The sequence below is a fragment of the Periplaneta americana genome, chromosome 17, assembly GCF_040183065.1.
Source record: "Periplaneta americana isolate PAMFEO1 chromosome 17, P.americana_PAMFEO1_priV1, whole genome shotgun sequence".
Taxonomy (NCBI): Eukaryota; Metazoa; Arthropoda; class Insecta; order Blattodea; family Blattidae; genus Periplaneta; species Periplaneta americana.
Window position 1 is genome coordinate 94,771,570 of NC_091133.1, and position 17,690 is coordinate 94,789,259.

Here is a 17,690-nt window from a genome sequence, read left to right on the forward strand (position 1 = left end):
TTATTTTATGCCTCCAAACTTCAAACAGGACTTAAATGGGAGAAATTAGGAGAGCAATAATGTTGTGATGGAAACAGTAATTGAATAGTTTGCCAAACGTTCTGAATTTTTATCGTAAGTGGATAGAAAAGATTCTGGATTGTGTCAGTGCATGTGTTGACTTAAAAAAATAGGTAGACTTAAAATATATCAAAACTTTTTGTGAACACTATTATGACTTTTGAATAAAAGTTCAAGAAAATAAACTACAAACCTTAATATAATTCACGACATGATAAAGCAATCAAATTCTTGTGCAGCATTCAAAATATCCAATGACAGAGTATCTTTGTGACACTCATTTATTTAGTACTAGCCGTACCCGTGCGCTCCGCTGCACCCGTTAGAAATAAATATAAAGTAATTACATAATTAAAATAGGACATTTGATCCAGGGAACATTCGTGTTTGATAGAAGGATAAATCGTTTAATATGTTACTTAATTTAAATTGTATTTAAATAATTAAAATGCGATCATTTTGGTCCAGAGACCACTCATTTGGTGCAATGACAATTCCTTTAACGTGTTTATTAATTTTTATTACATGCAACCATAGTTTAATGAAGATTGACATCATTTAGGTTTAATGTGTATACTTTATTTTACTTGCTATATGTTTCCATTGAATTATGGTAATAACTTAATTTTAACCCTTGTTTTCTACGTATTCAGTAAATGGCGCTTGACCCACTATGGTTCTGAACCCTTCAAATAACTTAAATTATATTATATTATATTATATTATATTATATTATATTATATTATATTATATAAAAAGTGTGTTGACAACGGTTGTACTCCGATAAGTAAGTTTTTAATTTGTTTTGGGAGCTCTTGAATCTCAGGAGTAACAACTTTTACAACAGCGCAACATAATCTGCTTGGCTCATTACTCAATTTTTTTGCATTGTATTTTATGTATTTTAACATGATTCAATAACCTAAGCTCTTGATAAAGCGTCGTAAAATAACCTACCGGTACTAAAATAAAAAAAAAAAAATAAAAATACGATTCAATTGAGCATAGTTAAAATTTGGATTATAAAATAATGGAATGCTAAGCTAACGTACTATTACTGCTTACTAAATCAATACACTCTCGTTGTTCGTTAATTCTCTGAGATTAAAATGAATGTGTAACTTATATAAACATTACTTTAAGAAATACAGGAAACGAATATACAGAATAGCCTATCAAGTTTTCTGTGCATAAGAAGCTATTTTAATCTTACCTGTCCTCAATTCACTCAGAAGTTACTGTAATAACATTATAGCATTATGTCCATCTAGAGAAACTACACTTTCAATTGGTGAAATAATAATTAATTATATGAATCGGTTAATTTAGCTTCCGATATTACTTCATACAAACACAGAAACGTTCTCTGTAGGCTATGTTTCATAGCTTTCGATTGTTGTTGTCCAAGGCCCCTTATAGACGAAGTCATTTGTTTTTTATTTCATTACACCACCTTAGATGGCAGTTATTTTAATTTTAAAACTCATTTATCTCATTAAATATCAGTCCTATAAAATGTTTCAAAGAATAAAACTTATCGGAAATGATTTTCAAAGAAACTTTTGTTATGTAACATTTTTCACAAAAATCAATAATAAGCAAGATATTTCGATTTATTTAATTCAGGCCCCCTTATAACCCCCCTTTTAAATAACGTATTTTGAATGCCATATAGCCTAAAATCTAAGTTACAACGAACTTAATTTATATTCTAATTTTCATCGAAATCCGTTCAGCCATTATCGCGTGAAAAGGTAACAAACATCCAGACAGATAGACAGACAGACAGACAGACATACATACAAACAAAATTTTCAAAAAAGCGATTTTCGGTTTCAGGGTGGTTAATTATATATGTTAGGACCAATTATTTTTGGAAAATCGAAAATTACCAGAAAAATTTCGGCTACAGATTTATTATCAGTATAGATTATCGGTATTCCCTAAATTTACAAACTTACTAGTACTTTACAACGAATAAAATTTACTATATTTACTGCCAGATGTCACTCTACAACCACGGTATGTCAGTAATTTAGATGTTATTTACCTGCACATCTGGATGATTCGCCATGGTCCACACACTGAAGAAAATGGCTGAAGATGTCGTATCGTGTCCCTGTAAACAGAATTTAATTTGATGTTGAAAGCGAATATAAATAATCTCTCTTGCTTACAACGATAGAAAGTTTTATGTTACACTCATGGAAAGATAAATTGGCCATCTGATTTCTTCAAAATGAAAGTTTATCCCTACAGTTGTGGTCATAGTTTCATATGGATTTTCAATCTGTATTTACAGTTTGTTTTTACGCTCGACGAGATTCTAACTTTGATAAAAGGACTTGTGCTATCAAGTCCATCGCTATAGAACAGTAATATATATTTAGTTGTTAATATAATCAAATACTTACTTACAAATGGCTTTTAAGGAACCCGGAGGTACATTGCCGCCCTCACATAAGCCCGCCAGCTGTCCCTATCCTGTGCAAGATTAATCCAGTCTCTATCATCATACCCCACCTCCCTCAAATCCATTTTAATATTATCCTCCCATCTACGTCTCGGCCTCCCTAAAGGTCTTTTTCCCTCCGGTCTCCCAACTAACACTCTATATGCATTTCTGGATTCGCCCATACGTGCTACATGCCCTGCCCATCTCAAACGTCTGGATTTAATGTTCCTAATTATGTCAGGTGAAGAATGCAATGCGTGCAGTTCTGTGTTGTATAACTTTCTCCATTCTCCTGTAACTTCATCCCGCTTAGCCCCAAATATTTTCCTAAGCACCTTATTCTCAAACACCCTTAACCTACGTTCCTCTCTCAGAGTGAGAGTCCAAGTTTCACAACCATACAGAAGAACTGGTAATATAACTGTATTATAAATTCTAACTTTCAGATTTTTTGACAGCAGACTGGATGATAAGAACTTCTCAACCGAATAATAACACGCATTTCCCATATTTATTCTGCGTTTAATTTCCTCCCGAGTGTCATTTATATTTGTTACTGTTGCTCCAAGATATTTGAATTTTTCCCACCTCTTCGAAGGATAAATCTCCAATTTTTATATTTCCATTTCGTACAATATTTTGGTCACGAGACATAATCATAATATAATCAAATAAAGACGATAAATTATTTCGAAGTGACAATGCAAATTATTCACTAAAAGCCTTCCTCATTAAATGATTTTGTCTGCACTTCGTACTGTAATGGCTAAGATAACAAGTTCAGAGATTATTCCATCGTGCATTTTCGACGTCCCTTTACAATCACAAATTTTAATGAGTTATATTTTGTCTTTCGTTCATGAAGTCATACAAATTATTTTAATATTTCAGTAATTAAATTTACTTAACACTTTATTTCAATTTATTTTATTTAATATTTCATCGTTAACGTTTTTATAATATTAACTTTATTTAATAAATCAACGTAAAGATTAAATTTTGGTCCTGCAGAATATGTCTGTTACGGTAAAAATTGATATTAGAGGAGAAAAATTCGCTCCGGCGCCGGGGATCGAACCCGGGTCTTTGGTTCTACGTACCAAGCGCTCTCACCATTGAGCTACACCGAAGTTCAATCCACAGCACCGAATCGAATCCCTCTCCTCCAGTGTTTTTCCCTTTGTGGCCTGACTCCAAGTTCGACATGTAATTATGTTGACTTTTATATTAGGGTGAATATTCTGAAATGGGTAAATGTATATCCCGGCTGATTTAAGGAGTTTCTTGAAAACGTTAACTGATTACTTTTGCTTTTAATTAACTAACTCTCACATGTTTTAGTTAGAAACAAAGCATAACAGGATTAATTAAACATTTTATAATTAAAAAAATAACCTCCAAACGTCAAAATGTAACTACGGTCCCTATGTCCCCAACTACATTTTACTCTGTTTAACTAACGCAGGGCAGCCATCAGCGCAGCCACCTTGGAATCCATCACAGAAACTAGCACCGTTTGAACCGGGCTTAAGTTTTTCTCGGAATGTTTCGATTTGATTTTATTTCCTCGGCCAAGATTATAAAAATAAATAGTCTTTCTATTGTAGTTTTCCTAGGTCTATACTATTCGAAAATTTGATTAATTGTTTTGTATATTTATTAGCTAATTTGTCTTGTCTATGGGCCACCTTTCACCACTCCTATGTATAAAATTTGCAAGAGTTTTTCTTTCATGTTTAAAATTGATGCAGTCATATATTACATCGTCCACTGTTTGTTCACCTACACCGCATACACACATAGCACGCCCTTGATTTTGAAGCGATGGAAATAGGCATTTATATGTATGTATGTATGTATGTATGTATGTATGTATGTATGTATGTATGTATGTATGTATGTATGTATGTATGTAAAGTACGTCCGCTCAAATAAGAGCCACTTGCACCTACCTTGAGCGGGAGGCGTCAGGTGTTTCAGTCTTGAAGCACGCTGCTGGTTGTTGGTACGCCAGCACTGTTGACAGATCTAAGTCGATGCTCCGAGAACAAGTTCATATAGTATTCGGTTTCAGACGAGCCCGAAAGTATAATACAGTTAGCTTAGAACGAGGCAGAGGACAGCAAATGTATATTGTGGCTTTTGTGCTCCATATAATAAAAATAAAAATATAATATCTTCAACCTCAAACTTCTCAATGCAATGCGTAATACAACACAAGCTACCCAATACGAGTTTCCGTATCAAAGAAATACTTTAATGGAACTATTACATTTAATGGGGTTTAAATATAAAATTCATGGATCTCAACCAGCAGCAATGGAATCATTACGAATACGGATGTGGCGTTCTTCGTATTTACGGAATATAGAGTATTATCGACAACTGGTTTGTAAAGAGGTATACTTGGACGAAACATGATATGATACCCATGACGGAGTAAAGTGTCGTTGGTGAGATGGGTTAAGTTATTGTGATGACAATTTTTCTTCAGATAAAGGACAACGAATAGTAATTTTACATGCGAGGGGAAGGAATGGTTTCATTCCAGGAGCATTATTCGTTACCCATCAAAGTATGTGTGATGCCCCGGCTGATTACCGTGGGACTATGAATTCTAAAATCTTTGAAGAATGGTTTGAGGAATGTTTGTTAAAAAGACTGGAAGAACCGTCTGTCATCATTATGGATAATGCCCCATACCATTCCCGTATTGTAAATCCTGTACCTACCACTAGATCAACAATAGATGTCATTAAAACGTGAAAATAACATCCCTTTGCCAACGCCAGTCCCAACAACAAAGTTACATCTGCTGCCATTACAGAAAAAAGATGATGTAATTGACGAACTATCATCAAAATACGGCTATGTTGTACTAAGACTGCCCCCCCCCCCCCTACCATTGCCATAGAATTCGTTTAGTCGGAACTGAAGAGAAATGTCCGGTCAAAAAATGCATTGGGAAATAAAACTGTTTAAGAAGTACGCGATTTAATAGTAACTGTGATGGACGACATTAACAATAAAAAGCATTGAGTAAAGTATAGCGAACATGTAAAGACAAAAGAAAGTGATTATCGCTCCTTAGAAGCTAGCTTGGAATCTTGTGTAATTGATTTAAATAGTGACTCTACAGACTTTGAATAGGAGGTGTTCGTGTTTCATTTCTGTATTTACAAGACGCACACGAAGATTCACTTCAGTCTTCAGAAGGGAGAGATGGCAACGCAGCGTTGTTTACATGGAACCTGCTCAGAGTCGCGTGCCTACTTGCTCCCTGCGGTAAGTGTGTCCAATCGCACGTTCTAAGTGGCTCTCATTTGAGCGGACGTACTGTATGTATGTAGTATGTATGTGTATGTATGTATGTATGTATGTATAATAGCGTATTTCATAATTGTGAAATATCTTACCTCAAACATGAAGGTATCCACTTCTTCTCGTAACTCTTCGTCAGAGAGTTTATTATTGTCATCAGTGGACGAATGAATAAGCAAATCGAGAAAGTCTGATCGACGTTTTATACCTAGAATGTAAATTATTACAAGGTACAGTTTAATGATTAAGACAAAGAAATCTTATGTCACACCTGGGATACTAAGTGGGCCCCTACTGAAAGTCTACCCATTGAAATATTAAGTAAAAGGTAAGGTAAAAGTATTCCCGTAACATGCCATGAAGGCACTTGGGGGGCATGGAGGTAGAGCCCCATGTTTTCCATGACCTCGGCACTAGAATGAGGTGGTGTGGTCGGCACCACGCTCTGACCGCCTTTTACCCCCGGGAAAGACCCGGTACTCAATTTTATAGGAGGCTGAGTGAACCTCGGGGCCGTTCTGAAAGTTTGGCAACGAGAAAAAATCCTGTCACCACCTGGGATCGAACCCCGGACCTTCCAGTCCGTAAGTATTTAGAAAAATTATAAACAAAACATATTATAGATTTACAGAGTGAAGAAAAATTACAAACAAAACATATTATAGGCCTACAGCATGAAGAAGAATGATAAACAAAAACATTATAGGTCTACAGAGTAGAGAAAAATGATAAACAGGAACATATTATAGGCTATAGAGTGAAGAAGAATTCGATGTGGAAACTCCTAGGGATAATAGAAGAGAAGAAACATATTTTTTTATAACTATGACTTTCCGGAACACCTCCATTACCTACAGGCTAATTGTAATCGAATCAAACTAATGGGTTCTTAATTTCTTGGGACGTCTTATCTTAATTGACAAACAATAAATTGATCATATTTTTTTAAAGATAAAGTGAAAGAAGCTGTAAAGTTCAGAAGACGTGCAAAATTGTTTGAAGGCATCAGCGCCCTTCAGGACAACGCCCGTCTTCACAACATAGGAAATCACAAACGATACCCTTACTTTATTGACTGGGAAATGAGACCAGTCGTCCATAAGACCCGGATTTACCACCGTCCGACTATCAAATATATTCTTTGGACAGAAATGTAGGGCCTATCCATGACCTGGAGAACTATTAAAAAAAAACAGGTTTTGCATTTCTGTCTGTTAAGTAATGTTCACAAATTATAGTCGCGACGTTGTAATTCCCGGCGTGACTCCTCCTCTTTGCTTACGTCTTAGGAAGTGAAGGCTCTATAAAGTCTAGGTAAGTAGTATCGTTCGCCAGTTTTGTTCTTTCGTTGCAAAGCTACCAGGCGAGGAGTCTATTTGCCGCACCGTTAAACATTGTCATGTCGAAGCTCCTATAATATATCAATCGCACTGTAATTGAGCGGCAAATAACGTCCTCGTGTGCTTTCTGCGAACGCCAACGAAAGAACAAAAATGGCTGGCGATTATATTAAGTATTTATCGAGCCTTAGGAAATGCATAACGCCATCATCAGCGAATCACAAGACGCACACGTTTAAATATAGCCTACCTGCAACGTGATTGGCTGCCGGAAATAAGAGCGACGGGACTATAATTCCAGAACACGATTGAAGCCTCTAAGTAGTTTACAGGAGATGTAAGTTACAATTTATTATTATAGTTATTAATAAAATATATACCTACTTACCAATATCGTTTTCCTCGCAGTTTGGCTTAGGAGATTTCGACATCTGCGACAATTCCATTTTCCTGGTTCTTATGACAGAATTTGTCATGTTGTGCAGTACCACCAGACTACGTTTTTGTAACCTTCCGTATGACGATAGGTTGAAAATGAAGTCTGGGTAGAGCCAAGGTTTGAAAGATCGACTAACTGCTACCATACCCATGCTGTGAAATGAAGAGAGACTGTGTAACGTCGCAGTTAAAGTAAGGCGACTCATACAAACAATAAAGAATAGGCTACTTTGCATTTTGCAAACTTTTTTTTGAAGGCAAGAGGGTCTAAGCTTTCATGGTGAATGTGTTCATGGGTATTCCACCATGTCCTGTCACTATTTTTAAATTGGCTTATTTTATAACACTTTATCAACTGCGATGGTTATCCACTGTCTGAGTGAAATGAAGGTGATAATCATGGACCGTACTTTTTCCAGGAAGCTACAAGATTAAGTATTACTGGAAATTAAATATTCGTAAAGTGGGATAGAACAAAACATGGACCACTTTAACAATTGAAGGAATAAGAACCATAGTGGGCCAAGCGCCATACATAAAAAAAACGGAGAAAACAAGGGTTAAAATTAAGTGCTTACCATAATTCAACGAAACATAGAGCAAATAATATAAAGTGTGCACTTTAAAACTAAATTATATATCAATCTTCATTAATTTATGGTATTCACTTAACTTTAACCATTGCTTTCTCCGTTTTTAATAAATGGCACCTGGGCCACCATGGCTCTGAACCCTTCAATCACACTAACATGTACAATTTAAATCATACCTGCACAAACAGCGCTTAACGAGCGCGCGCGCTCCTTCGGAGCGGGAGAGCTGTGTTTACCGCTCGCCGAATCGGAGAGGAAGATACGTCAGAATGACATAGACTTGCTATAAGTAGAGGAGAGGGAAACGACCACTCAGCTATCTAGTGGAGTGCAGTGCGTATTCTCAGTAACTGTTTCACGTTGCTTACCTACTGCTACAGTAGGCCTACAGTATGAAGAAATCTAAAAGACGGAAAAGTGGTGATCAGGAAAATTCTTTCAATGTTGCATGGGAAAATGCTTATTTTTTCATAGCTGCTGGAGTAGATACTCACTGGTTTATCTGCCACAACATTTTGAAAGGTAGAAAGAAACGTAACATAATGCGTCATCACGAGTCCAGACATAAAGATACTAAATATATTAATCTTCAACAATTTAAATATCTCTCTTCAGGGAAAAGGCCAGCTCAGTGTTGATATGTTGAATAAATTACGGGATTTCAGTCGTAAACTTACACTTTTCCTAAGTCAGTTTCGGGAAGGTAATATGGCTTACTTTCGAACGATAGAAACTGCTCGTGATTAAGCCATGTTAAACGATTATGTGCAAATGTTAATTGAAATTCAAAACTAATTTAATTCTAGGTTCCAAGATTTTGTCTTAAGGTCCACACCTGTGGAGTAACGGTTAGCGCGTCTAGCCGCGAAACCAGGTGGCCAGGGTTCGATTCACGGTCAGGACAAGTTACCTGCTTGAGGTTTTTCCTGGGTTTTCCCTCAACCCAGTATGAGCAAACGCTGAGTAACTTTCGGTGTTGGACTCATTTCACCGGCGTTATCACCTTCTTCCCATTCAGACGCTAAATAACATAAGCTGTTGACAAAGCGTCGTAAAATAACCTACTAAAAGTCTTGTCTTAATTGGAAAGAAGTTTAAAGTTATCATAATAAATTCCTTCAACACCAGTTGAAACAATGTCATGTAAGCTACAGGTGGGCTTGGTTGGCGCAGTTGGTATAGCGCTGGCCTTCTATGCCCGAGATTGCGGGTTCGATTCCGGGCCAGGTCGATTGCATTTAGCTAAGTGTGCTGATATAACCTCGGCAGTTGCGAGCGTCGTTAAAGAAAACATAACACTTAACGATTTACAGCTCGGATTTATTGATCTTCAATGTGGCCTAAGGGCTAAGGATCGTTTGAATAATACTACTAGCCTGGTTGAGTTTTACAAGACTAAACATTAGCAATAATATCCACGACTACACAGGCTGGCTGTGAAAATGATTGCTATGTTTGGCTCAACATTTATATTTGTGAGCAACTGTTTTCTATAATCAACATTAATAAAGGCAGACATCGAACATCTGTAACTGATCAATTTCATGTTGAATTTTGCCAATAAGCTATTAATGTTTGACTATAATTATATGTGTACAAAACCGCCTTTGCTTATCATAAAATAAATAAATTTTCATTAACGTTTTCGATACTTGTGTGTCATCTTCAGATGTGAAGTTAGATTAATATGATGAAAACCTTGCCTATTAGATGGAATTGGTAATTGGATGTGGTAATTTTCGGGTCATATTAGTGTGGTTGCTTGGACTTAACTTAGGTTGATCTATGATATACATGCTATGTTAGGTTAAATCACTGCGAGTCATGTGATATGATCTAAAATATAAAATAAAACTGTTTAAGAATTGTAACCACTATTAGCGTAGTTATTGAAATGTGAACACTTTGTATAAACACTTTAAAAGTTTAGTGACAAAACGACACTGCGCTTTAGTTCAACGTCAAACATCAAGATCAACAGAAACTACCCTATTCAACGAACTTTAAATCGGCAAATACAGCCAACATATGTTCAAAGTGATTATAAACTTTTAAAGTGATTTTACAAAGTGTTCACAATTCAATGACTACGCTAATAGTGGTTACAATTCTTAAGCAGTTTTATTTTTATATATTTTAGATCATATCACATGACTTGCAGTGATTTAAATCGGCAAATACAGCCAACACATGTTCAAAGTGATTTCAACTTTTAAAGTGTTTATACAAAGTGTTCATATTTCAATAACTACGCTAATAGTGGTTACAATTCTTAAACATTTTTATTTTATATTTTAGATCATATCACATGACTCGCAGTGATTTAACCTAACGTAGCATGTATATCATAGATCAACCTAAGTTAAGTCCAAACAACCACACTAATATGACCCGAAAATTACCACATTAAGTTCCATCTAATAGGCAAGGTTTTCATCATATTATTCTAACTTCACATCTGAAGATGATACACAAGTATCGAAAACATTAATGAAAATTTATTTATTTTATGATAAGCAAAGGCGGTTTTGTACACATATAATAATTATAGTCAAACATCTGTAACTGATGTTTCATTACGATCAGTAGGCTACTGTTCCTTTCAACTGTCAACAGCATAAAACTTCGTTTTCATGTACTGATAAATAAAAATATAACAAAATGATATTTTACATTTAAGTAGGTATAAAATTTCTATTATTTCTGTAAAATAAATATTTCTGTATTAATTAATAAGTTCAAGATAGTTTTGCAAACACTGAACGGGAATTCATTCCATGAACCTCGTAATAGAACTGCCTTTTGTGTATATTTTGTACGAGATCACCACTTCTTCCAGTCCACCCTATACAGAGCGCAGCTAATACCTGCATTCCGCTCATGAGCGGTGAGCCGGCTCGGAGAGCGCAAACCTTGTGCAGGCCTGATTTAAATTATTTAAACTGTATACGCTAGAATACGCTATTTTGAACTATTCACACTATAATAAAGAATGTAAACTATATTTATCAAACCCTGTTTATTATTAAGCTTCTGTACAGTGTTGTGTATTGTAATGCAAGGTATTTTATTTCGTAATACTATAGCCTACTTATTTTGTAAATTGTGTACAGTAGTGTAATTAATAATATTAAAGGGTGTTTTAATTAATTTTTCCTACAGAATAATATCTGCAATATTGACAATTAATATTTGAGGAGAAAAATTCGCTCCGGCGCCGAGGATCGAACCAGGTTCTCTTGGTTCTATGTACTATAAATTAAGACTTTATAATAGTATTAAATTTTTTGACTTGTTCCATATTCTAGCTGTAAAGCAATGTATGAATACCATGGAATGTTAATAAATACAATACAATACCAAGCGCTCTGACCACTGAGCTACGCCGAATTCAATCCATACCACCGGAACGGAACTTCCTCCTTCAGTGTTTCCCTTTGTGGCCGGACCCCAAGTTAGGCACATACATTGACTTTTTTTTTATGTCCAAGTCAACTGCCATTATACACGAGGCGCACTCAACTGAGTGACTGTTTGGCTGGGAGTCCGCAGTTAAATGCACATTGATCTGTACAGAAATATGCACTGCTAGCTATGAGAATATTAAAGGCTTTTTTTTTATTAATTTGTCCTACAGAATAATATCTGTAATAATGACAATTAATATTTGAGGAGAAAAATTCGCTCCGGAGCCGGGGATTGAACCCGGGTCTCTTGGTTCTACGTACCAAGCGCTGAAAGAGGAAGTTTCGGTCCGGTGCTGTGGCTTGAATTCGGCGTAGCTCAGTGGTCATAGCGCTTGGTACGTAGAACCAAGAGACCCGGGTTCGATCACCGGCGCCGGAGCGAATTTTTCTCCTCTAATATTAATTGTAATTAATAATGTTTGATCATGTATGTCTCCATTATTTAAGATAGTGTAATAGTGGAAATAATAGTACATTATGCAACGAGCCTGTAATGAATGTAATTAAGAAGTGAGTATGGATATTTATGAAACGAGCGCAAGCGAGTTTCATAATTTTCATGCGAGCTTCTAAATTACCATTATAGGCGAGTTTCATACGACTTTTTATGCTCGACCCTATTTCTAACTTGATATTATTAATTTTTGAGCAATGTTCCGTATTTTGTGAGATGTGCGCAGACGCGAAAGTATTGATTTTTTTCCGAGGAACAGATGTCCACATTGACCTTGTTAGGCCATAAGAACCTACAGAGATAACATTGAAATTAAATTAGACATTGAAAAACGAGATGACAAATTGAATTTATTTGAATATTATTTGCAATTAACGCTAATTATTATAATAACAGAACATAACCTTCTGCGACAGTATTGGATTTCCAGCCTCCGTGACTTTTCGCTAATTCTCTTTCGATTGCATATCCGAGAATAATCGATACTTGCGGTTTTATAACAAAGCTGACTTCTCATTGGCTGAACACATGTAAGCTGAGTTATCATTGGCTGAAGGCCTGTACTTTAATGAGTAGGTGTACTTTAATGACATGCATTAAAGGTCTGCTACCAGGTGTATAATTACTACATTTCGGCATGCTCGAGCATAAAGTATTTTAATGTACTAGTCTTTGAAAAAAAAATTTGTCGCACAGATACTTTATAAGTCCCAGAAATGAGGCAGTGCGCATGATCAGACACACAATGAAACAACTAATTCGATTACCTCAACTAGTCCTTCTCTTGTGAACCAGGTCGCACGTCCTCTGATCATGCGCACTGCCTCCTTTCTGGGACTTGCAAAGTATCTGTACGACAAAACTTTTTTCTAAAACTGTACCTTGTGTAAAGAGCTGTCAGACATTGGCTACTACCTTCTTTGAGGCCATAACGGGCCCCATGGCCTAATACTTGGAGGGATGTTGACGAAAAATAAGCTCATCTCTTTTCAGACTCATTGCAACAAAGTCCCAGTTATAGTGAAAAATAATTCCTTAATTCTCACTTAATGATAGCCTATCAAAATTAAATCATCATCTTACGTTAATCAGCAGCTAGGCTAGAAAATGTGGGCTAGACCTTAATCCCGTGAAAACGCAAGTAATTCTTACTAGGACATCAAAGATTACTATCTTCCATCAGCATTAATACAATTTTGTCAGTGACTTTAAATAATACTATAATACCATTCAGTACTACGGTTAAAAACTTAGGTTTCCATTTCGACTCGAATCTCAGCTGGAATGCACAGGTAAAATATGTCTGTAAGAAAACTTTCTCAATCTTGCATTCACTGAAAAGACTGAAACATTTCTTTCCTTCTAAACTGAAACAGATCTTGATACAGACCCTGGTGATGCCTTACTTTGACTATTGCGACGTTTTGTATAATGATCTCAGTGTCGAATTGTCACTGAGGCTTCAGCGTGTTCATAATGCTTGTGTTCGTTTCATTTTTAACAGCCGTCGCTATGATCATGTCTCCGAGTATTTCTTTCAATTATCTTGGCTTCGTTTACGGGAGAGACGTTCAGTTCATTCACTCTGTTTGCTGTATCAGATTTTAAATAATTCCACACCTATTTACCTAGTTCCTCGCTTCACACTTTAAGCATCCCATCACAACCGTGATACACGTTCACAGCATAACCATGTTCTATCAATTCCATTCCATCAAACATCTCTCTACTCTGCTTCCTTCACAATACACACAGCCCGTTCCTGGAATTCCTTGTCACAGGAAATCAGGAGCAGTCGGAGTCTAAAATCTTTTAAGTACACTCTACTTAGAAATGTTTTTAATGAACAGAACTAGACTCTTGCGGAAGTTTCTAAACAGTCTTAAATGACCAAGTTGTTATTTTTTTCTCCTCTCTCTTCTTTTTTTATATTTTTTTATTATCTTGATATATTACTTAATCATTTGTATTTGTATGCCATTTAGTACGACTTTGCTAATCAACATTTTATGTCTTGTAACCCACATGTATTCTCCTATTAGTATGTTAACTGTATAATATATCTCAAGTGAATCAATCGTCGAATTTATCTCGAGCATTTTAGGTCTTATAAATTGTGTGTTTATGTGTGTGTGTGTGAGTGTGAGTGTGTATATTCCCCTTATGTTATGTAACTGATTTTGTTTATGTGTAATTTTCTACTTTATTTTATATATTTTGTAACCGATCTTGACTATTGAAATTTTCTACTATATGTTATGTATAGGGAACGGAATTTGGAGTAGTAAAAGCTAGTATTGGCATCTACACAGTCATTTGTTTACAACCCTTCATACCAAGTCCTCCCCTCCATGACATACTCGCAGATCTCTGCACGTCAACAACAGGTGAACGGGACAGTTGTCGCATAAGAACTTCAACATGCAGGTTTGCAGTTCAGAGTAGTGAAGTGCATGTACAATGCCGAAAGTGAAACCAACTAGCAATACAAAATTGAATAACTATATTTGTAAAAGCTAAGATCGAGTATCAAAATTTAGGAAACAATTCCCTAAATTATCGCTTCCCCCATGTCCAGTTCTTAAGAGATGGGGGTCATGGTTAGAAGCTTGCAATAATTATTATTACGCACATCACCTCCAATCTATGAAGAAAGTGGTCCGTCCAGTCTTTCGACTGCGATTCAAATATGCCAGGAACTGCTAAATGATAGAATAATAAAAAAAAAATCATGGATATCAAGTCAAATTTTTTATATTTACCGGATGCCATTATTCGATTAGTACAGTCAGGAGTAGAACTAGTTGAGCAAATAAATATTATGTGTACTATTGTAAATAAACTGAGTGCACTAGAAGGTCAAGTAGGAAAACTTGTTGGTGAAAAAATGAACAGAGTTTTGATTAAAAATGATGGGTACAGTATTCTCAGTCGGATTTCAGATGCACTAACAAACACGTGTCCCAATGACTTCATTCAACATGTGAATTTAATTGACGTATTTTGTTTCAAGTACTCTCCAATTGTCTCTGCAGATGTAGAGCGGAGTTTTTCCATGTTAAAAAAATGTCCTTCCTTGCAAAAGAGCAAAGTTGTGTTTAGAAAATTTGAAAATGATATTTACAATTTATTATAACAAGGCACAGCAGGAATAATTGTTTCATCACCAAAACATAGCATTTATATATATATATATATATATATATATATATATATATATATATATATATATATATTCTAAATACTGTAGTGTACGTTGTGTACATATTATCATATTTCATGATATTGTAAATAAAGGTTTTAATTTAGCACGCTCCTGACAGAAAAACACACATATTCAGAGTCGAGTTCCATACAGAAGACAACTATCAGCCATCAATATTTCCCCTGACACGCGTGGCCGCAGAGATTGATATTTAATTATGTATATTTGTAATGTTGCTTATTGGTGTCTTGTGCGTTGCCAAGAAAAACACATGTAGTTCAAAGTGAAATGCAGATTATGTATGTAGGCCAATATACAGTATGTCATTAAACTATTCCATATGTTTATTCTGAAATACGTTTACAGCACGTTGCGTGTAAGTTTGTATGAAGTGAACTGTACTCCTCCATGCTCTGTGACGCAGCTCGCTTGACAGTCACTGATCTACGAATATCTATACTACGTTTCACCATTCTTTATAATACTCCAAATCCCTTTCCCTACTTAAATAATTTCTAAGATATTTTCTTTTGTGTTGTTTTGTAATCTAATTTTGTATTTCATGTATATTATTGAAACCTGGTTGAGTGGAAGAGAAGGCCTCATGGCCTTAACTCTGCCAGGCAAAATAAACCTACTACTACTAATTCAGCGAAGGACCCTCAATATTTTCTTCGGAATGTATAATGTAAAAGAAAGCATACACGTAGACTTTTGATCAGCAGTAGTTATTTGAAAGTGCCTAAATTGTATATTTGTAACGAATTGCATGAGTTACCAATTTCTTTCCGATAGCCATAGCCATTAGGGGGACTGGGTAATGATTAGGGGTCAAAAAACCGATTTTTTATTTTGTTTTAAAACAAAATACAAATCTTGCTCTTTGTCATACCGAACCTGGTGACGCATTATATTGTGTGAGGTGAATGATGGGGGACATAGTGAATCTTTGGATATTTAGGACACACAATTAGTGTAAAGTGGATTTATGTCTGCAATATGACCGGAATTAAGGTAGGTGTCCCTGATATGGCCATGCTAAGGTTTGAGAATTTTTCTAGCCGCCATTTTGAAAAAAATGTAAACCACTTTTTTCTTACTCGTTCTCAGTCTAATAGATTTTCTTAAAACAATTTCCTTTCCCCATAAAAATAGCTTTAGTTGTCCAAAAAGTCCCAAATTCCAAAAGTCTACTTAGTGGCCATATCAGGAACATGTGCACATGATATGGCCACTCTTGTTTCAGTTTGATAGCGCAGTTGTGCTAAAATGAAATAATTTTGGTGTAAAATGAATAAACATGACAATAATATTTTTTATAATTCAAGAGTGTAGTTAAAACAGGGTTTTCCATAAAAAATTAAGTTGTTTTTCTTAAAATACAAAATTTTTGCGTAATCCCAGCTATAAGGCATGTAAATTTGTCACGTGAAAAAATAAAAGTGAAATGAACTAGATATGGCCATGGTGCATTTGATATGGCCATATCAGGAGCAGGTAAGCTTTCACGAAAATCGTTTGATTATGAACAACTCGTAAAAGATACGCCATCAATGACAACACCAATCAACAGAACATTAAAAACTGAATGGAGTACTATGGTTTTCATGAAACAAGTCTTTGAAAAACATGCATAAAACAAAGGAGACTTACCAGAGAAAAATAAGAAGAGGTCACATGAAAACCGCAAAACAGGCAACTGACGCCATATTGCTCAACCTGACTGGATGGAAAACGATCAAGTGACATACCAGGATACCCTTTCACTGGATGCTGCTGCAATTTAGCGGATTTTTTGGTTAACTAACTCACAATAGGGGGGTGGCCATAACAGGAGCACCCACCTTACATAAATAGCGTGTATATTTGAGGTATTTATACGGGGTAACGCGACTTTGTGCCCAGCCTGTATATTACTTGATAACTTAAAAAAATACAAGTTATATGTAGCAAGTAATGTGCACCTGAAATTTGAGGTACATTTAGCAAACTTATCAGTTGGGGCCTTTCGTGTACACTTGGATAAGAAACTAATTAGTTGTCTTTAATATCACTGCATTCAGAATAATTTACTGTATGACCATGGCAATTTTATTCCGCTCTGAACATTAAAATTCTAAAAATATCGAACTAAACTTTTGTACTGAAATTCTTTACACGTACAGGCATCGCTACCCACTCCACTTAAGCAATTATTGTGCAACGACTATTCACTGCCACGAATATTCTCTATCAGGAAAAGTAAATTTCCGTGAAAGCTAGACATTGTTTAGGTCCACACCTGTGGAGTAACGGTCAGCGCGTCTGGCCGCGAAACCAGGTGGCCCGCGTTCGAATCGTGGTCGAATCCCGATGTT

At 35.7% G+C, this 17,690-nt stretch overlaps 1 protein-coding gene across 2 annotated transcripts in view; it reads right to left on the reverse strand.

Moving 5' to 3' along the window:
* The window catches only part of LOC138692579 (cytochrome P450 4C1-like), a 107,592-nt gene that overhangs the window by 13,533 nt on the left and 76,369 nt on the right, over nucleotides 1-17,690 (reverse strand). For both annotated transcript variants that reach the window (XM_069815576.1, XM_069815575.1), the window contains exons 7-9: nucleotides 7,565-7,767; nucleotides 5,932-6,044; nucleotides 2,111-2,179 (exon numbers count right to left, since the gene is read on the reverse strand). In XM_069815576.1, the coding sequence (XP_069671677.1) occupies nucleotides 2,111-2,179; nucleotides 5,932-6,044; nucleotides 7,565-7,767 (385 nt within the window). The remainder of the gene's footprint in view (nucleotides 1-2,110; nucleotides 2,180-5,931; nucleotides 6,045-7,564; nucleotides 7,768-17,690) is intronic.